The sequence below is a fragment of the Lagopus leucura genome, unplaced genomic scaffold (assembly GCF_019238085.1).
Source record: "Lagopus leucura isolate 7727_CA_CO unplaced genomic scaffold, USGS_WTPT01 Super-Scaffold_100018, whole genome shotgun sequence".
Classification (NCBI taxonomy): Eukaryota; Metazoa; Chordata; class Aves; order Galliformes; family Phasianidae; genus Lagopus; species Lagopus leucura.
In genome coordinates, this window is record NW_024962272.1 from 9,968,434 (window position 1) to 9,990,874 (window position 22,441).

The 22,441-nt window shown below is 35.3% G+C and overlaps 1 protein-coding gene across 1 annotated transcript in view; it reads left to right on the forward strand.

Moving 5' to 3' along the window:
• The window catches only part of VPS13A (vacuolar protein sorting 13 homolog A), an 87,944-nt gene that overhangs the window by 60,364 nt on the left and 5,139 nt on the right, over window positions 1-22,441 (forward strand). Inside the window, exons 48-67 of the mRNA XM_042877367.1 lie at window positions 206-601; window positions 1,198-1,302; window positions 1,397-1,543; window positions 5,435-5,563; window positions 6,199-6,332; window positions 8,278-8,407; window positions 11,690-11,925; window positions 13,426-13,579; window positions 14,420-14,566; window positions 15,064-15,145; window positions 16,470-16,539; window positions 17,026-17,131; window positions 17,624-17,737; window positions 18,707-18,852; window positions 18,970-19,051; window positions 19,702-19,815; window positions 20,214-20,289; window positions 20,401-20,564; window positions 20,898-20,943; window positions 21,143-21,266. Of these exons, the coding sequence (XP_042733301.1) occupies window positions 206-601; window positions 1,198-1,302; window positions 1,397-1,543; window positions 5,435-5,563; window positions 6,199-6,332; window positions 8,278-8,407; window positions 11,690-11,925; window positions 13,426-13,579; window positions 14,420-14,566; window positions 15,064-15,145; window positions 16,470-16,539; window positions 17,026-17,131; window positions 17,624-17,737; window positions 18,707-18,852; window positions 18,970-19,051; window positions 19,702-19,815; window positions 20,214-20,289; window positions 20,401-20,564; window positions 20,898-20,943; window positions 21,143-21,266 (2,702 nt within the window). The remainder of the gene's footprint in view (window positions 1-205; window positions 602-1,197; window positions 1,303-1,396; window positions 1,544-5,434; window positions 5,564-6,198; window positions 6,333-8,277; window positions 8,408-11,689; window positions 11,926-13,425; window positions 13,580-14,419; window positions 14,567-15,063; window positions 15,146-16,469; window positions 16,540-17,025; window positions 17,132-17,623; window positions 17,738-18,706; window positions 18,853-18,969; window positions 19,052-19,701; window positions 19,816-20,213; window positions 20,290-20,400; window positions 20,565-20,897; window positions 20,944-21,142; window positions 21,267-22,441) is intronic.

Consider the following 22,441-nt stretch of genomic DNA (forward strand, 5'->3'; position numbering starts at 1 on the left):
TGTTGTTGTTATTTTTTTTATAAAATGTGGTATTAAGATAGACTTTAAAGAATGTAACACAGTTAAATAGTGTAACAAACATTTTATTGTTTTTCTCAAATAACTTTCATGTTGATTTTTAAAAATAGAAATATATAGAAATATATTAGAAATATATAATATCAATATTGATATGGGTTTTAACTGTGACTTCTTTTTTTTTAAGGGAAATGGGAACAAATATGACACTCTGCAAGATGGATGTTCAGCCCAGATTCATAATGCAGTCTTGGATCAAACAAAACTAGAGTTAGAGCTGCTTAATTATCTTGATCAAAACTGGAAAAGCGAGTACCATATAAAAAGTAACTTACCAGATATCAGCTTCATAACATTTTACTGCATCACAGAGTTGGATAAGACTGAGCTGGACATTGCTGTCCATGTGACGTACACAACTGGGCAAATGGTTATAGCAATTCACAGCCCATACTGGATGGTAAATAAAACTGGTCGAATGTTGCAGTACAAAGCTGATGGCATTCACCGCAAGCATCCACCAGATTGCAAAAAGCCGCTGCTGTTTTCTTTCCAGCCCAAAAACTTCCTGCAAAATAACAAGGTATTACAGTTAGTAAAATCTGACCCCCTCTATCTTTTTTACTTTGAAAGCTATCTACACTTTCATGTTCTGTAAAAATCATGAAACTTAATGCACTTCTGTCTAAAGACAACCTTAAAGCATATTGTCAGATATACTTGAGGAAATTTATCAAAGATATTCTAAGAAAGAGATGCTCATCTTTTATCAGGAAGGAAAACCACTGAGAAGTGTTCTCTGAAAAAGAAACAATCCTTTATCTCATTTAAGCTACACCAATAACGTCCTTGTTCTAAGTAATGCTTAGAAGTTGTTTAAGAATGTGAAGCTGTGGTACTTGGAAGTTGAATACTTGCATTTGTGGTTATTAGATGCTGTCTGAGATGTTAGTGAGTTGTGGTTTAATTGTAATTTACCATTTGACTTTGCTAAGAGACTGTTAATGGTGCTTACTACTAATTGAGGAATGAATCAATACTGGCAATTGTGTCTTATGCATAAAAATATTGGTGTTTTCAGTATGTGCTTAAGTTTGTATGTATACATGTGTACTCTGTATGTGACTCCAGAGGTCAGTGTCTGTAAAGTGAAAATTGATACAAGCTGCTTCTTTATAGGTTCAACTTATGGTAACGGACAGTGAGCTGTCTGATCAGTTTTCACTGGACACTGTTGGAAGTCATGGTTCAGTGAAATGCAAGAGTCATAAAAAAGATTATCAAGTAAGTGAAGTTTATCTTTTGAACTCAATACTTTCAGGAAATATAAATGAAGTCAGAGCAGAACTGCATCTAACTATTTTTTTTCTATTCACAGGTTGGTGTCACTATAAACAACAGCAGTTTCAATATTACTAGAATTGTAACTTTCACTCCATTTTTTATGATCTCAAATAGAAGCAAATACACTTTGGAAGTAGCTGAAGAAGGCAAGGAAAAGTGGATACCAATTGTTTTGCAACAGGTAAGCTTATGAAGGAAACTCTTTCAGGTGTAAATTAGTTAAAACATTTAAAAGACATGCACAGTATTCTGTGACTATGTCTGAATACACTGCTTTTTTAGTAAGTTTCCTGTGTTGTGTTATCTTTTCTCAGTGTAACTTTTGGAAATATAAATGTAAACCAGGTTTACAATAAGTGGAATATTTTCTCTTTTACTTGCATCATAAATAGTAGTATGAGGGCTGTTACTCTATTATGTTTCTCCATATGGCACTGAAACTTCTGTTCCATTTATTTCAGTGGTTTGACTGACCTGGTGCTTGCATCAAGTGGTGCAGAAACGGCAGCTTTTGTGCTGACAAAATCTGCTCTGTGGTAGACTAGGCATGCAGCTTTACTTCTGGCACTGCAATATCTCGTGTGTCTGATACAATTTTTTTCTGTATGTGCCTTGAATTCTGTGTGTATGTTTTGAGTTCAATACATCTCAATTTTCACATTGTGAACTTTCTTCAGAACACATAGGAGAAGGAAAGTATTTGAGGGTAATGTTGGGTTTAATATGGAATAATGTAAATGCTGAAAGCATGCTGCTTTTTAGGAAGAATGATCTTTCAATTTCCTTCTCCAATGGGTCTTGAAGAGAGAATATCTAGAATAGAGACAAGCTTACTAATGTGTTAAGCTCATATCTCAGCTTAGTTCACTTCCCCACAGTGCTCCCCTTTTTTCTTCATTCACTTTTGTCCACTTAAGTTAAGCAGAGTTCTTCCTTCTGCTTCTCAGTTTATCTGAACTTTCTTAATGATAGGCTGTCTTCTCAGGGAAAAAGCAGTGCTTGAGTATAGCCCCTCTAGTCTTGGGCATGTGTCCTGTCAGGAAAGGAGTTGATCTGTTAAACTTTGATTTCTATTTTCAAGAGAAATTGATTGCTCTTCATGTCTTGCAATAGGAAGGAGTTGGTAGATTTTGAGTGGCATGAAATGGCTTAACAAGGGCAAACAGTTCTTTAAATTATATTTATTCCAAGAGAGCTGCCCAGCATGCATCCTTAGAGAAAGAAAATGTTGACCGTATCTATGCTTGAGATTGCTGCTAAGTGTGGAATCGTAGAATAATTTGAGTGGGAAGGAACCCTTAAAAGTCATCAAATCTAAATCCTCTGCAATGAACAGGGACATCTAAAAGATTGATTAGGTTGCTCAGAGTTCTTTCAGTCTGACTTTGAATGTCTCCAAGTATGCGACATCTACATCTCTGGGCAATCTGTGACAGCCCTTATTGTAAAGCACTTCTTTCTTGCATCCAATCTAAATCTCTCTCTTTGAGTTTGAAACCATTTCCTCTTGTCCTTTCACAACAGACCCTTCAAAAAAGCCTGTCCCTTCCTTATATCCCACATTTAGATTCTGAAAGGCTGCTATGAGGTCTCTCTGGAGACTTCTCTTCTTCAGGTTGAACAGCCTCAGCTCCTTCAGTGTGTTGTCTTAGAGAAGGCGTTCTGTATCTGGGATTCTTTTAGAGACCCTCCTCTGGACATGCTCCAACAGGTTCCTGTCTCTCCTGTACCCCACATCTGGACGCAGTACTCCAGGAGATGTCTCAAGAGAGAGAAGAGGGTTGGGATCACCTTCCTCAAGCTGCTGAGCACTCTTTCTTGAATATGGTTGGCTTTCTGGGCTGCAAGGGTACATTGCAGGTTTATGTGCAGCTTACCATCCATCAGTACCCTGAAATCCTTTTCAAGAGACCTGTGTTCAATCCTTACATCCTCCAGCTTGTATTGATAGTGAGGGTTGCCACAACCCACTTGCAAGGCCTTGCACTTGGCTTTGTTGAATGTCATGAGGTTCATCTGTGTCAACTGCTTGAGCCTGTCTAGGTCTCTCTGAATGGCATCCTGTCCATCAGTTCTGTCAGTCACACCATAGTTTCGTGTCATGTGCAAACTTGCTGAGGGTGTATTTGATCCTACTGTTGATTCCAGAGTGCTGATCCAAGTACTGATCCATGAGGGACACCACTCATCACTGATTTCCATCCAGACATTGAGCCATTGAACACTACTCTGGGTACAATCTCATAATTAATTCCTTGTCCATCAAACAGTCTGCCTATCAAATCCATATCCTCCCACTTTGGAGAGAAAGATGTTACGAGGAACCATGTCTAAAGTCCGGATAGATGACGTCAGTGGTGCTTCCCTTGTCCATTGACACAGTTATGCTAGAATAGAAAGTCAAATTAGTGTTCAAAGTACAGAGGTACAAGTATGATGTCTGATGAAGCACTTAGAATAGAATATTCCCAGGTGGAAGGGACACACAGCAATCATCAAGGCCAAATTACAGCTCCACACAATACTACTTAAAAATCAAATCATGTGTCTGAGGGTGTTATCTGAGCATATTCTGATCTGCAGTGGCTTGGTGCTCTGACCACTGCCCTGGGAAACCTGTTCCAGTATCCTACCACCTGTTGGTGAAGAATATTTTCTTAATACCCAATCTAACGAATCGTGTAGCAAGACATTTGGAAATAGTACCACTTTGTGCCTAAAGCACTGAAGACTTTTGCAGGAAGGTAATGCATTTCAATTCTCTGTGGTTACTTTTGTGACTTATTTCTTAACTAAGCCTTTTTACTTGCTTTAGTTTTTCTTTAAAACTTTCATTTATTGTTGACTGATTCTCTTTGAATTTCCTCTGAGATTTCCTATGTTGAGACTTATTTGCTATACTTTATGCTACTATATTACAAAATTTATGTTTCCTTTGGTGTTGGAGTAGATAATATCTTCAATCTTGCTGTTTAACTATATTTTTTTCCTTTGTTTTCCTGCTTCCTGTGGTGTGAGAAACAATGGGAAAGGGAACTTAGTGGCATGGTAAGTTGGTGAACTAGTCTTTCACCACTGATGATTCAACTCTAGGATTCAAATGTAATTGAACAAAAACATCTGGTATCTCAATCTGCATTGGAAAGAGATGAATTTGCAGTTTTGAATGCTACAGGTGAATGGTTTGGCAGATAGGAAAGATGGTGCATCTTGTCACTGACTTATTCTGGTCATTTCATTCTGGGCACCAGAGCCACCATAAACTTTATATGAATACTGTGAGTGCTTTCCAACATGTTTGAGATTATGAATAATTCATAAATTCTTCTTTTTGCAGCAATCTTTTAATCAGCTGCAGACTTTTCATTAGTTAGTATTAAAGATTTTTTTTCTTTCATTTCTCTGTTTTATCTACCTAGAATGTAAACTTTATTGTTCATTATTGATTTTTAAATCCAGAGGGGATTATTTCAATTGTGGATGAAAAAAGCAGAATGTACATTTTGGTTTGATTGCCTAAGGCTCATATTTTATTTCTGTTTTAAATACACATGTTTATATGTGAGTGTGTATGTGTATTATATATTACAAAAGTTTAGCTAGCGTGCCAATACTCTGCTTACTCAAGTTATGTAGCAGTATATTTACGTGAATATATTTTGTCATTGATTGTCATTATGAAATTGCCTTGTAATTAATTTATACTTATTTAACAAAAAATCTTTTAATGAAAAAAATGTGATTGTGCATTTATTTTTTTTTATTTTTTTTATTTTTATAACAAGCAAGGCCACTAGTGTTTTAGCTCTGCTCTACTTTATACTTGGGATTTCAAAAATGTTATCCATTTTGTGTCTGAATTTTATTTTATCCATTTTATTTATGAATCAGCTCATTGTGTTCAGGTAAGTAATTAATTTCAGGTGTTGTAACAGTTTCTGATCAAATTCAACTACAATTTTGGGTGAAATTTTAGGAAAGAACATTGGGCTGAAGTGGAATGCCTTCTAATACCTAGTTTGTCTCCTCATTTACTTCAAAATATTTGGGTTTTTTTTGTTTGTTTGTTTAGTGTATTCCCTTTTGGCCTGAAAATGATGCCAACAAACTGCTTGTTAGAGTTGAAAATTCAAATCTCCCACCAAAGAAGATAAATTTTGATAAGCAAGAAAACTGTCTTTTACTGCATTTAGACAACAAGGTAAATGGTTACCTTTGAAAACTACATAAAGGCATGTCCCACTTCCATTCTGCAATGTTTTCTACTCTATGAAGTATTACGAAGTTTAGCTGGGGAAAAATTGTATGTATACGTGTGTGTGTATATGTAACAAGAAGATATACGTAGGTGTTTCATTATAAGTTTTCCTCTGAGAAATGAACTACCAAAGCTAAAAGGTTTTGTCAGCATTCCCTAGCTAAGACTGAGAAGTGTTTACATTAGTTGTAAAATGAAACTGCTACTTTGAAAAGTAACTTTGATGTGACTAAATTTACATTTAGCCTCATCTAGCACCAATTTAAAATATTTGATATTTATTAGTAGAACATTTTGAGGGATATTATTTCATATGAGTGGTTCAAGGAAGATTGTGCTACCAGTAGCCTATATTTTGGGATTATAGAAATTCTCCATAGTTTTAGTTACTGAATGCATTGCTTGTTTTCTAATAATGCTATGGTTAGGAAAATATATAATAGGCATGTTAAAACATGCTGTTTGTTTTATCGTGTGATGGTTTCATCTTATACAAGTTTTTAGAAATATTTAAATTATATTTGCTTTTAGAAGAGAATTCTGCTGTTATATACTATGTAATTTTTTATATCTGATAGCTTGGAGGGATTACAGTGGATGTCAACTTGACTGAACATTCTACAGTGATTACCTTTTCTGATTACCATGATGGTGCAGCACCATTTCTGTTAATAAACCATACTGAAGGAGAAATTATTGAGTATGGACAAAGGTGTGTAAGAGTTTTTTTTTTTTTTTTTTTTACTGTGCATGTCTACAAGCAGTTATGCCACTTATTATTTAATGTATTATAACCATGTCTGCTTACTGGTAAATAAGCAACAGTAACTATTGTTGCAGTTTGATTTTTGTGGTGATGATAGTTCAGGCTAGCTTCATAGAATCGTAGAATCACAAGGTTGGAAAGGACCTATAAGATCATCTACTCCAACCATCCTCCCATCACCATTGCTACCACTAAACCATATCTCGTAGCTCCTCATCCAGACGCCTCTTGAACACGGTGAGGGACAGTGACTCCACCACCTCCCTGGGCAGCCATTCCAGTGCCTGATCACTGTCTGAGTGACAAAGTTTTTCCTCATGTCTAACTTAAACCTCTTCTGGTACAACTTGCAGCCATTTCCCCGGATTCTGTTTGTTACCTGGGAGAAGAGGCCAAATCCCTTTTCACCACGACCTCCTTTCAGGAAGTTGTAGAGTGCAATGAGGTCTCCAGTGAGCCTCCTCTTCTCCAGATAGCTTGTTATTAACGCATGTGTATGTTATATACGTATGGAACTGTTTTAGTGTTGCACTTTAAGCTTTTAGCCTTCCATTACAAGCTTTTAGGGCAGTTGTGTACATTTACTAAATTACATGCAGAATTAAAATAGACACATCAACATTCTTTGCTTAATAATGGAGAAAATAAATGAGTGCCATGCAGAGAAGCATTCATCTGATGGATTATAAAGCACTTTCATCTTCCTACACAGGTATGTGCTTTTTTAGTTGTATAAGCAATCTATGAAGGTCTAGATGGACTTCTGTATCTAGAATTCTCTTTTCATTTCAACTACCTAAGCTGAAATAATGGAGAAGAAAGCCTATTTCTTAGAAATTGAATATCTGTTTTTGTTAGAGTACCTAAGATTTTTTGCTTTATAAATTGAATATAAATATCAATAATTATGTTATGTAGCACAAAGCACCTGGTTCTGGAAGTAATTAAGTTGTTTTCTGAGCTAAAGGTCCCACTTCTTAAGAATTTTATGTCCTTGACACTTGCATTTCCTCTCTAATAGCAAAGGATTTATTTAGCTGTTCTGGAACCATGCATGAACCTACGTCAGAGAATAACTAATAGTTGACCTGGAAATGTAGTTAGATTTCAAAGTTGTCCTCTGCTGCCAAGTTTTGTGAAGATTTAGCAAAATTTGTGAGCTAAAATGTTACAGAAAAGCAGAGACTAATAGACTAACAGGTAGTTGTGTAGGAATTATTAAGCTAGATTGAATATCTGCAGTCACTGGAAATTTGTCTTGATTTCACTTAAACTCTTGCTGTAATGTTGTTTGGAGTTAAGGAATGGTTTTTATCTGTAAAAATCAGTCATCTTATTGGTGGGATTTTAGGCCTCCCCAGTGTGATTTAATACATATATATGTAACTTCTGTTACATACATGACAATGGACAGGCTCCTGAAAGAGACCAGAAAGCTATGGAAAAAGAGTCTGCCTGTTTCAACTGTGTGTGAGGGTAATAGAATTTAAGATTGGCTTGCCTGAAAATACTCATTGTATCCAAGAACTATTTTTGTTCTAGCAAATCATATAAAGGAGAACTTTCCTAAACAAAAGATTATGAACAATTTTGTTAGACAGCACAAGTCCTGAATTTTCTTTTCAATCTCTAAGTACCACTGTCTACTTTTTCTATACTTAATTGTTTTCATTCACAAGTGGGAAAGAAATTGATTTTTAAAAATCTAGTGTGCATGCTTTAGTAAGTATTAATATGTATTTTTGAAGTTCAGTGAATTTATTATAGTGCTGAGTATATTTTTGGTATGTTGTTTTTTGTTTTTTTTTTTCTACCTGCTTGTTGTTGTTTCCAGCTTTCACCTTCATTACTTGAAAAGGTAAATATTCTTGCTTTTTTTAATTTGTTCTAGTTCCCTCAGAGAATTAGAAGGCTGTCTTCAGCCAAACAAGGCAGTGTTGTATACTTGGGCAGACCCAGCTGGCTCTAGAAAATTGACATGGAAATGTGGAAAAAGAACTGAGGAAATCACACCAAAAGAAGTATGTAGATCTACTTTTAATGCTGTTTATTCTTCTCTGTACAATTTTTTTTTTCTTTTTTTTTTTTTTTTTTTCTCCTACATCATTAACAAATCTAGGCATTATTCTGACACAAGTGCTGTGCAGAGGAGATTCAAATCACAGTAAAGATGAATGTTCCATAGCTCCATATTCAGGAGCCAGGAATATTCATTTTCATAGTGATGCTTCTGTTGGTTGTACCTGTATGCATGTTTTTGTTATTCACACATAGAACTTCCTGGAAAAGGAGGAACTGTGACTTCCTTGAGGTTTTTGTATTCAAGATTAGAATAATAGCTAAGTTTGGATAATGATGTATTTGCCAGCCTTTGCAGCACTGATAAGATTTTCACCTTCAGAACCAGAATTTAGTCTTGTAGTAGACTTAATTAAATTCTGGGATAGTTGATGTGGGAGTAATCTCATTTCTTTGAATCAAGACTTGTTTTGCCTATCACATCACGTCACATTGCATTTCCTACTGCATTTTAGTCTACTAGGAAAAGCTCAATAAATTAAAAAAAAAAAAAAAAAGAGTTGCTTTAGATGTGTATGTGAAATGTACTGACTTGTACAACTATGACTAACTGATCTTAGAATCACTAACTACTGAAGCTAATACAGTTCCGCTATAACTGCTAAATAATTATATTCCTTGGTGCTATCTTATTTCAAAAGGGAACTTGAAGATATTTTTTTCATGTTCATCACTTTCTTAGTAAGATTTTAATTCTTTAACTAAAGCAAAAGTAAGTAAAGTGTTTTAGATGTTTTGGGGTTTTCTCCTGTGAGTTCATAGAGTCATAGAATCACGTATGTTCAAAGGGACCTTACTCACACACTTAGCCCTGACATTCAATAGGTCATCCGATCTTGCATGGGGCTGCCACCAAAGGGCAGCACCCAGCACTTGGTCTTGTTGAAGCTCATACAGTTGGCCTGAGCCTATTGATCTACCCTGTCCAGATCCTCATAGAGGGCTCAAGTCCAGATAGACTATACTCACAGCCTTTCCCTCATCCACTAGACAGGTTGTCTGGTCATAGAATTTGATGAGATTGGTTGAGCAGTACCTGCCTTTCATGAATCCATGTTGACTAGGCCTGATCCCTTGTTTGTTCCATACATACTGTGAGATTGCACTTGAGATCATCTTATCTGTCCCATAAACTTGCCCAATACTGTGGTTAGGATGACAGGCCTGTAGTTGCCTGTATCCTCCTTGCAACCCTTCTTGTAGCTCGGTGTACCTCCAGTTGCCTAGGTCCTTTCTAGTACCTATGAACCTCCCAGAAGTGCTGATAAATAACAGAAAGTGGCTTGCTGAATACTTCCACCAGCTCCAGTAGTACCCTCAGGTGGATCCCATCTGATCCCATGGACTTGTGACAGTCCAAGTGATTTAGCAGGTCACTAATTGATTCCTTCTGAATTGTTGGGTATTTATTCTGCTCCCCATGCTGGTTTTCCAGCTCAGTTTCTGATGTTCCTTCAGGATAATTGGTTTGACTATTAAAGATGGAAATAAAGACGGGATTGAGAGTCTCCATCTTTTTCTCATCCTCAGTGGTAATGTTCCCTGCATCATCCAATAAAGTATTCATATTCTCCTTGACCTACTTCTTGCTGTTCATATATTTGTAAAAACACTTTTTGTTTTTAACAGCAGTGGCCAGATGAAATTCTCAGTGGGCTTTTGTTTTTCTCATTTTCACTCTGTATCCTAGCAACATTCTTATAGTCTTCTCAAGTTGCCAGTCCTTTCTTCCAAAATTCATAAACTCTGTTTTCCTGGGAGTCTCAGCAAAAGTTCCCTCCTCGGCCAGGCTGCTCTTTCTTCCCAGTGGCTCATCTTATAGCACTGGGGACACCATGTGCATTTAAAATTTCCTTTCTGATGAATGACGAGCCTTCCTGGACACCTTTGTCCTTCAAAACTCAGTCCCAAGAGATTCTCTGAACAAAAACCTGCCCTCTGAATGTCCAAGGTAGCAGTTCTGCTGACCTCCCTTCCTTGCTTCACCAGGAGCAGAGATGTCAATCATTTTGTGGTTACTTTGCCCACCAGCACAGCTCCTCCATCCAACCTGTGTCTCCCCTCTCCTAGTTCAAAGCCACTTCCCCTTGTCCTATCAATATCAGACAATGTAAAAAGTTAGTTTTCTGCCTGCTTATAAGCTCCCATTCACTACTGGAAAAAAGCAATGAGATCTCCCTGAAGTCTTCCCTTCAGGATGAACAAGCCCATCTCTCTCAGCCTTTCTTTGTAGAGGAAGTGCTCCTGATCATCATTGTGACCCTCTTCTGGATCTATACCAATAGCTCTATGTCTTTCTTGTGTTGGGAACCATCGATCTGGATGTAACACTAAAAGTGGGGACTCATCTGGGCAAACTGGGGGGGAAAATCACCTTATTTACTTTGTTGTCCACCCCTCTTTTGACACAACCCAGAATGAAGTTGGCCTTCTGGGCTGCAAGCATACACTGTTGGCTCATGTTGAGTTTTTTTTGTCTACCAGAATCCCCAAGTCCTTCTCCAGAGAGTTGCTCTATTTTCTAAATCTTTTCTGCAATAAAGAACTAAGTTAACTTTTTTTGGCTGTTTGTGAAGGACCTGGTGGACGCCTGGAGGTGTCTGATATCTGGCTGAGAGAAGAATTTCCCTTTGTGATGACTTTTTCTTAGTAAAAGCTGAGAGAATGTATGTTGAAGTTGTTTTTTATTATATCTGTGAATAAAGTACAGAACACATTTATGTAGTTTCAGAAGTAGGGAAGTATTTTAAAATGGTTGCAGTTATTGCCATAAAAATGTAATTCCTCAATGTCTAGGTAAATACTGTGTATATATATATATATTCTAGAGGCACATCAAATAAAATTGAGGTGTTTTTCAGGTCCTGCTTTTATAACATTAGTGGATTTCGGTGGATAAGACAATGCTAGGTATTTTTGCCATTTAGTTAGCTTCTGTTGGGGAAAGAACAAGAACTGTTGTTTTGTCTGTAATTGGTATTAGCATAAATAAAAATTCTTTATGTAATAAGTAAGAATTTCAAAGACAAGGTTCAAACAGAACAGTAACAACTGTGTTTGCCAGATTGCATGTGAGAAAGAGACTACAATATAACTTTCTATTTAAAAACCTTATTTTCCTCTACCTTTTAAAATGGTCTCCCATGTTTGTATTCTTGTTGTTAAGGCTTGCATTTGCTTATTCATGAATAGATTTGTAAAAACCTTTCTTCTCTTGTTTGCAGGACAAAATAGAAGTACTCAGCCTGGACTGTAGAAAGGTGGTCTATTTAGTGTCATTTTTTGAAGGTCTGCAGCGTATTGTCCTAATTACTGAAGACAAGAATGTATTTAAATTGGCTTATGAAAGTGTACGGGCAGAACTAGCAGAACAAGAAATTATTCTGTCTTTACAAGATGTTGGAATTTCGTTGGTTAATAATTATACAAGGCAGGAGGTGTCATACATAGGAATTACAAGGTAATGTACAAAAAACATAACTAACTTTTCTAACTTTGTTACAGAAACATGCTGCTGATTCTTTTTTCCTTTCCTTTTTTTCTCTCTTAATTCTTTGTACTGTGCTGCAAAACAAGCAGAAAGTTGAAGTATCTGTATATCTCACATAATCTCCTTTGCCATTCCTGAGAGTGATGAGTAGAATTTTCTTCACTTGAGAAGCTGAGCTCAGAAGATTATCTAGACAGTGCAAATAACTATTTTAAAAGTGACAGCTAAATGTCCAAATTCAAAGTAGATATTTCAGTGAATCAGTGTTTTTAGGAACAGGTCATTTGTACTCAGGAATCTAGCACTGCTACAGATTGGTACTATTTTGTTGTTGGTATCAAACTTCTGAAAGCAGTTCCCAAGAAAAAAGATAAATCCTTGGAGAAAAATACACACAAAGACTGTTACTTGGAAATTTACCATTCATAAGCATCTTGCAAAAATACTGCAGTAAACAGTGTATCTAATTTGCAGAAACATTTGGAAAAAGAAGGGGAAAACAAACTTAAGAACAACAAAAATAAAACAACCCTAATGAACAGATCAGCTATTGTGGTAATTTTGCCCTCTTCTTTAAGATCACCTTTACTTTAAGATCATTCTGTTACTGATGGGTGTGAACACAAATGCAGCTAAAACAAACTGGATTATAGGGAGCTGCATCTGATCAGCTGTGTATATATGAACTGTAATAACTTGTGTAAAGAAAAAATATCTTCCACTTGGCTGATAGTTCTCACTTTGTGTCCTATATCATGTATTGCATTGGACTGTAAGATGAAATCATATGTAAGCTTCTCGTAGAAGCAGTATAACTAAGCAGAAAAGCAGAAAATACTCTGGCACCATTTAAAGATGATAAATGATGTTGTTTCATTAATAATAAAAATAAGAAAGGATAAAAGAAAAACTCCTGATTTTGTATACCATTAAAAGAAAAGCATACACACACACATAAACAACAATAAAGAGAACTGAAAGCCCTAAGGGATCAAATCAAGTACAGTAAATGTGCAAACTGAAATGTACTCTACTGATTTAGTGAATAGAATGTCAAAAATAAGTGGCACTTCATCAGACACTTCCTGTAGACTTGAAAAACTCTCAAGTTCTAGTAAATTCAGCTGTGCCACAAGGTACAGTGGAGTATGTGTGGAATCCTGCATTGAGTTTGTATGATTTTGGATGTCAGCACTATTGAAACTCGGTCTTCTTGACAAAGGTTTCTTACATGCAAAACCTCACTAAAAATAACTTTCTGTTAACTTTTCTTCAGTTGCATTAGAAACAGTAACTTCCACTTACTATCAAGAATGCAGTGGGTGATTTATTTTTATTTACCACACTAATGCTTTATGGCTTTATTCCTCATTATGTAGTAATTACCTATTAAACACCGTAATTAGATACATAATACTTGTGTTGAACTAGCTAACTATTTTCTCTTGGTCTTTTGTTTGTTTTTCAAAGTTCTGATGTGGTCTGGGAGACGAAACCCAAAAAGAAGTCTAGATGGAAACCGTTGAGTGTTAAGCAAACAGATAAGCTAGAACAAGAATTCAAAGAATACAGTGAGCTAACTCCATCAGAAAATAAGACTGTCGAATTGGAACCAAATGTTTTGGTAATACTAAGCATTCTATAAATTTATTTCTTATGGGTGTATACAGGAATGTATGGGTGTATACAGATCATTTATTATTTTGTAGTCTCTGAAAAACAGTGAAAATTAGGAGATGATTAGTTTACACAATCCATTTAAAATTTCATTTCTGTATTTGTGCCTAGAAAAAAAAAATCATTGCTGTCTAGAAAAAAAAATATAATCCATAAATATTTGAAAGCTTGCTGAAGGCCTGATTTTGTTTGCCTCTTATTTTGAAATTGAATTATAATGTTTTTACAGATCATGGGACTAAATATGCACAAAGCTACAATATGTTATGTCATATCAAGAGAGAAGAAGGAGAAGAAGGATGTTAGTTTGAGACTGGGAGATTGTTTTGACGCAAATTCCTGTGTTTTATCTGACTGTGATATCTCGTAGTCACACAAAATTCAGCAGTGCCATTCAACCACATAAATATTAAAAAAATACATATTCCTGAAATAATTATGAGAAGTAAAAGCATTTTGTGCTCTGCATGCTGCTTTTCTTGTCTATAGATTAATTCCACATACTCATTAGAACAGTGTAGTAGTTAAATGAATGTAGTTCGTTCAGTTTCTATCTTGGTCATAGACCTCTGGAAAGCCATGTTCAAAAAAGCTAAACATTCTCTTGATAATGAAATGTACAGATTCCTTATGTTGTTTTGCTTGTGTTGAAATTTAACAATTAGACAAAGATTTTACCCTTAAGCTTTCATTTAAATGTTAGCGGAAATTGTTAATTTGAAGTCTATTATAAAAAGCCCTCTTTTATATCATGTAGAATAACAACTTTTTCTTAATATTGTGATAGGTGTGTTTAACTCCTACTGGAAATGACATGAAGATTCAACAACCCAATGAGATTCCTATCAGAAGGAATTACTTGCCAGCTTTGAAAGTGGAATACAGCTCATCAGCACATCAGAAATCTTTCAGAATTCAAATTTACAGGATACAAGTAAGTTTTTTATGTAAAGTTAGATATATTTTTGGAACTGTCTGGATTTTTCACGTTCTTGAGTTCTTCTCAGCCTTTGAAATGAAGTACTTCATTTCATGAAAAAAAAAAAAGTCACCCATGACTTGAGGAGAAGCAGTTGCTGTTCATCTTCTGTGCTTTTTTTTGGTGTGTGTGTCTTTTATTTACAGTCAACTCAAAATTAGGTATAATTGACTTTTCAGCAAGGTATATGTTCAATTTTTTATAAGCAACATTTGCAACATTTTTGGGGGGCTGCTTATGAACACCAACTAGGAGAACCTTTTCCACCTTTTCTAGATTATTTGGCTTGGATAGTTTCATTTGGACAGTAGAAATATTTTGAACTATTGTGGTGGCTTCTTCTCCTGCTTTTGAATTGGTGGTTCATAATTCTCGTGTTTGTCCTACTTGTGAAATATTTCACTACTGAAAAGCTAATGTGCTGCACCTTGTCCTGTCCTTACCCCTATTAGATTCAAAACCAGATTCCTGGAGCCATATTTCCCTTTGTGTTCTATCCTATTAAACCTCCAAAGTCCATCACCTTGGATTCAGGTTTGTAGTTCTAGTTTAAAATAATCTTTACTTATGCTAACTTACTTTTAACAAAGTGAACCCTGCCACTTTTATCATCTGAAGACTGTGTATGATTACTGACTATAAAGAATCCAAGTACTAATGTTACAGATCAGAAAGCAATTTTCTGTGCAAAGAGAGTACAGATAAAGCCATCTAAAGTTAAAAATCACAATAATAACATGAACTTATTTCACCCATTAATATAATACCTTTTAAAAGTACCTGCTTCTGAGACACTAATACAGTGTTCTTGGAGATCATAGGGTGTAAGTTAAATCTGTGTTGAGCTTTCAGAAATTGCGTTGAGACCAAATCTAAAGCTAAGTACTTATCTCTTTTACCTCTTGAAAGAAGAAAACTTCAAACAGTTGCTAGTCCTTGTGATAGTCAATCTATTACACTCTTTCTGTATTACTCACATTTGGATTTTTTTAGGGGACAGTGAGTTTTCATAAGACTCACTTTTCATCTTAATTAGCCCAGTTTTTTCTGTGGCCCAAAATAAATTGTTCATAGTAATCAAACTTTTTAAAGAGCTTATTTTTTTTATTTGCTGGTATGCAGTATTTGAGCCAGTGGCCTAGTTGACTTATCAAAAATAATGAGAAAAAAACATAAATCAGTGCTAGACTAAACTCAAATTCACCAAGTGAAGCACCGTATTATATACCAGCTCCTTAAGAAATTGTGCTTTCTACATTTAATTTGTAGCATTCCATTTTCTCCATGGTATGGAGTACAGACCTCCAACTCTGTATACTATGTGCTAAGCTATAATCTTCCATTCACTCAGTTAGGTCAAACTCATCTGGAACATCAGAGTAATGACAGGAGAGATTCTCAGCTGATACAACGACTGTCTGCATATTTGTTCACAAAGCTAATGATAGTTATTTATCCTAAATAAAGTCAAATTTGAGCTAGAGTTCAAAAATATGAGGACTTTTTTAATTTATATTTTTGTATCATTGTTTGAAAATTTTATTCCATGGCTAGGGAATTTATTCCCTAAAAAAAATTAATTCCATGGCTAGCATTTATTTGCTTTTAAGTGGAAATGATACATTTTTGGAGATAAGTGAAATAGAATTTTGATATTCCATTTCATCCTTCTCTTCCTATGACTTTCTGTTCCTGACCTTTTCCATGATTTTGTTTCCCAGTCGCATCCATTATATAATCCTACTCCACAGGATTGAAAAAGTCTGGAACATATATGACATTTTCATGTTAAAAATGGCAAGCTATGTCTATCACATAAAGATCTGTGCTTATCTCTTTTTATTTTACGACTTCATAGCACCAAAACCATTTACTGATGTCAGTATTGTTATGAGAACTGCAGGACATTCACAAATATCTCATATTAAGTAAGTATTTTTACATGTTTCATCTCTGTGCCACTTATCATGTTTACTCAAGCTTTAAAAGTTAAAATAAACATGCAGTCAGGGTAATTTTACCCCAGCTAATTTATCCAGATAAGAGTGCTTAGGACAGCTGAAAACTGTGCCTTTCTTATTTACTTACTTCAATGCAGAATAAACAAAGAATTTCCTTAATTCTTTTAAAGTAGATTTTTTGTCTTTTTAGCAATTTGGGGAAAAAGCTGTCTATACTGTTAAATGTCACTACTTTATTGAAATAATTCTGATTACTGAAAATGTATTTGTCTTGCCCATCACAAGAAACATTTTATGACTGATAATGAACTTGTCAAATAAAAAAAGTGTCTTAATAAGTTATATAAGTAGACGTTTAAGTTTTATTGCTCACCTTCCTTGAAAAATACTTAAAAAAAAAAACCAAAAAAAAAAACAACACAATTTAATAATAGTTTTTTGTTTCATGTGTAGATACTTTAAGGTCCTGATTCAAGAGATGGATCTCAGATTAGACCTTGGCTTTCTGAATGCGCTGGTTGAATTTTTTACACAGACTGATGTACCGAATGTTCAACAGGTAGAATCCTTCTGTTGTTTGCAGATGAGTAGATATAAAATTTCTTGTCATTCAACTTGTTTTTAAAAACAGAACCAAAACAAGAAGAAAAACAACAAGAGAACAACAACAACAAACACTAAAAAAAGTAATGTTATGTGTTTATGGTAATGGTCAAATCTTGCGCCTGAAACTAACATAAAGTTTTTTTCCTGAGGCATAGAGTAAAATTTCCTTTATCTTCATATTGCATAAGGTACAAGAAAGGTTTCTTATACTTTCTGAAAAGCCATGGGCAGTGGAAGATAGTTGAATCATTATACAGGGAGAATGCAAGGATTTTATATATAGGAAGAACAGAAATAAGATTTAATTGTATGAAGCTTAAGGTGGTTTGCTTGGGTAGTAATAAAAAAAACTTGAGATAAATACAGCGGAGTCATGATAGATTATGTTATTGTGTTTTACACTCTACATTTTAAAGTAATATTACTTTTGAAAATGCATTCATAGCTGGAACTTTTCAAAAAGGATGTAGAATCTCTTCAGGAAGAACTGATGAGTGTGTCATCCATGGATACATCACAAATCAGCTTGTATGAATACTTCCATATCTCTCCAATTAAGGTAAAACTTTTCATATTATTATCTGTGCTTATGCTCTAATTAAAGGATTTTTTGTTTCCTGTAGAATATACATTCTGTAAAGTGCGAGAGTGTTGAGACAATCAGAAACATAAAAATGTTCTGGAATAATGATTTTACTGTTAACATTGATGTATTTATGGTATACACTTATGAAACTCTTCATAAATATTAAAATATTCATTATTTCCTTTCTGTCCACAAATTTCTTCATGTGCAGTAATTCTTTTGTATTACTTATTTTTGCAAAATGCTATGGTTCTCATGTGCAGGCAGTGTGCTGTGGATTGAGAAACAGCCACCATTTCTGGAGAAAAAAAAAAAAAAAGTGTGCAAAGCTAGATCAACGTATATTTGAAATGAGCTATAGTTAAGCTTTGTTATGCCAAATTGGATATTGTATTCTTTTCAGAGAATCCAGAGCGGGTGTATAACCTTCTTTTGTCTAATTGTGAAAGCTGCAGAGGGCCCCATCTAGCCCTTTCAGCAAATTTCCTGAATGTCTTTTCTGTTCTAAGAATGTCGCTTTGATTTCCTTGAAACAAATATTTTGATTAGTTCAGGTCTGCACTGCTTTTGCTGTACACGTTTCAGTTCTTATGAGTAATTATTTGTATTCCTGCTTGGGCATCATTCTCTGTCCAATTCAGTGTTGTGTATTAGTTGTGAAAACAAAACAGTTTGGGAAATAGCCAATAAATTATAGCTAAAAGATTGCAGAGACCTCATCTGAAAACATGGTTAAGCAGTTTTGAGTTCTTGTTTTCTTGAAGGCAGTTCCAGCTATTGAGGCTGGATTTAAATTTCATTGTTTTTTTTAATTGTCCTAAACGGTATATGCATGTTCGTGTTATGAAGTCTGAATTCAGTCACAATTAGAAGTGTCATACAAAATATGGTACTTCTAATAAACACTCATGTTAATTTCTAAACTTTCTTTTTATTGTTTAGTTACACTTAAGCTTTTCACTCAGTACTGGTGGTGAAGATAGTAACAAAGAAGAAAGGAAGAGAGAACTGATACCACTTCAGTCCTTGAATCTCCTTCTGAAGAGCATAGGTGCCTCCCTCACAGATGTGCAAGATGTTGTCTTTAAGTAGGTTCAAAATATTATTGTAATAACTACTTCTAAGAACAGTTCAACACTATAAATCAATGTTATATTGTATTATGGTCTGAATAACATGGATTTTCTAAAAATCTTTCTTAATAGGTTGGCATTCTTTGAACTCAGTTATCACTTCTGTACTACGCAGCAGCTCCAATCAGCAGTGACAAAGCATTACTCAAAACAGGTTGGAATTAAGTAAATTTTAACATTCCAGTAAATTTATATTTTGGAAGTGTTACTGTGTGCTTTGGTTCTATGAAAATCAATAACTAATTGCAGTCTTGTATGTTTGTAGATTGGTTAAATACATAAGAAACATAAAAAATTATTAGTTAGATTCTCTTGCCTTTACTAAGGCAACTAAGTTACGTTACTAAACTGTGATTATGTTTGACTAAATTATAACTTACAATAAGAAAAGTAGTGTGCATAACAAAGCAACTCAGAAATCAGCAGTGGAAGCAAGCACAATGCAGCTCTGGTACACCTCACTGTTCTGCAGTCATTGTGAACAAAATTCTCTTAGACTATGCATACAACCAAATTTTGTCCTGTAGCTGCACAGTATGAGTGAAGTCTGGGTAATATGCTTGCTTTGGAAAATCTCAAAATCTCAATTATTTGTGAAATACTTGCAAGCAGTAGAATTATTTGACTAATTTTAGTATGTTTTTCTCACCATACAGTCATTTTTAAAACATCTGTACCTACTTTTCCAAATGTTGAGTTCTTCATATTAAATTCATCTTCTGCGTTTTTGAATAAGCAGCAATACCTTAATACTTTTAGTATACTTTCTGAAATATTTTTACTGAATGTCCATTTTTGTTTTAGGCTATTAAGCAGATGTATGTTCTTATTCTTGGTCTTGATGTCTTGGGCAATCCATTTGGATTCATAAGAGGCTTATCCGAAGGAGTAGAAGCATTTTTCTATGAACCTTATCAGGTAACAATCTCTTCAGGCTTTTTGTGAAATGTTGCAAAAACTGCTAGATATAAATTCTATTGAAAATTTGGGTATACAAATAATGTTTGTGATTTTAAGGTGAGATTTAGAGTTGAAAAAATCAAAGTGAAAGTATTAGGGAAAGTTACTGAAAAGCTCAAGTGACATAAAAACAAATTATTCCCTTAATTCACAATTGACTTTTCCTTGCAGTACTTACTGTAAATTAATGCTGCATGAATGAACTTAATGCTGCATGAATGAACTTAATAGAGATCTAATTTACTCTCTGTTAAATATATATAAATTAAAATAAAAACATAGGAGTTTAAGTATATATACCATCTGCAACTTATATAAATAGCATAAATGCTCTCTTTTGTTTTTTCCCTCCTCAGGGAGCCATCCAGGGTCCTGAAGAATTTATAGAAGGAATGGCACTAGGACTTAAAGCACTAGTAGGGGGAGCTGTTGGTAGGTTTTAACATTATCACAGCAGCATGCTCAGTAGCAAGCAACGAAGGTATTTCTAAGCTGCAGTGGCATTTTACTTACATTGTTGTTGTTTTTTTTTTTTTCTCTTAGGTGGATTAGCAGGTGCTGCTTCAAGAATCACTGGTGCTATGGCAAAAGGTGTTGCTGCAATAACTATGGATGAGGATTACCAGCAAAAAAGGAGAGAAGCCATGAATAAACAGCCCACTGGTCTGAGAGAGGGTATCACTCGTGGAGGAAAAGGATTAGTTTCCGTAAGAATAAAAAAAGATAAAAAGTTTAATGAATTTTATAGAGGTAAAAATAGCAAATGTAGAGGTTTCTGTAGAGCTGTTCCACTTAATTCTGGTTTGCCAATACATGGCCACAACTGAATGATAGTTTTGAAGAAAAATATATGCGGATTGACAAGATGATAAGAATGGCGAAGAAGGTGCTTCTAATTCTGATAATTGGAGTGGATTTTAGAATGCTACAAAATTCACACTTTCTGACTATTCATCGAAGAAGTAATAAGTAAAATGTTAGAAGAATAAAAAGTACAATGTGGAAACATTTGTCACAACTCTTTCATTTCTTTTTGGTAGGGTTTTGTCAGTGGCATAACCGGAATAGTTACAAAACCAATAAGAGGTAAGTTTAGGTCTTCATATGATTCAAAATCTCAATATTTGATGAGATATTGCATTTATCAAGACTTTGTTCTCACTGACTTCTAATTTAAATGTGGGAGTGACTGTAGTTGCGTATCAAATAAGAACAAATGTAATTACAAATAATATTGTAAAATGGTCTTTTTTTCTTAACAATTTGCTAAACTTGATCCTTCTAGGAGCTCAGAAAGAAGGAGCAGCTGGTTTTTTCAAAGGTGTTGGAAAAGGATTGGTGGGAGCAGTAGCTAGGCCTACTGGAGGAATCATAGACATGGCAAGCAGCACATTTCAGGGTATCAAAAAGTAAGTAAAATTAATATAAAGAATGGCATATGGCATGAATCAAAATGTGGGGTATGTTGATTATTTGTATGACCACTATGTTAGTGTTTCTTTAAAATCTTGAATATTAATGCAGATGAAAAATCTATCCTATCCATGGATAAAGGGTATCAACAGCTTCTCTGGGCAACCTGTTCCCATGCATCACCACCTTCATTCCGAACTTAATATATTCTCAACTGCAGTTTAAGGCTGTAGTACTGAAAAGCCAGTCTCACCAGAGCCTCCTCATCTCCCAGCTGAACGAGCACAGCTTCCTCAGACTGTTTTTGTAGGTAGGACATGTGCTCCAGCCCTCTGATCACCTTCATTGCTTCTTCTGGACCTTTTCCAATGGCTCCATGTGTTTATTCTTCTGGGAGCCCCAGACCTGAACGTAGTACTGAAGATGGGGCCTTACAAGGGCAGACTAAAGGGGTCACAGTCTTCAACCTGCTGGCCACCCCTTTTTTGATGCAGTCCAGGATACAGTTGAGAACTCTGACAGAATTGCACGCTGAATAATGTGATAATCTCATTCCCTTATAATTAGCCTTAATCACAGAATCAGAGAATGGCTTGGTTTGGAAGAGACCTCAAGGGTCATCAAGTTTCAACACCCCTGCCAGAGAGAGGGTTGCCTGCTACTAGATCATGTATTAGATCAGATTGCCTGGGGCCCCATCCAACCTGACCTTAAACACCTCTAGGGGTGGGGAATCCACAACACCTCTGAGCAACCTGTTCCAGAACTTCACGAACCGCTCAGTAAAAAAAAAAATGATATCTAATGTAAATCTCCCTTTCTTTAGTTTAAAACTATTTGCCCTTGTCCTGTCACTTTCAGCCCGTATAACATTTGATTTCTCTCATGTCTATAAACTCCCTTTAAGTACTGGAAGGCCACAATGAGGTCTCACCACAGCATTATCTTTTCCAAATTGAACAAGCCCAGTTCCTTAAGCCTTCATAGGAGTGGTGCTCCAAGCTCTGGATCACATCTGTGGCCCTCCTCTGATCCCTCTGCGAAAGGTCTACATCTTTTCTGTGATGGAAGCCCCAGACTTGGTCTCACTACACCAGCTGGGGTCTGGGGTCTCACAACAGCAGAGTAGAGGGGCATAATCACTTCCTTCACCCTCGTGGTCACCCCTCTT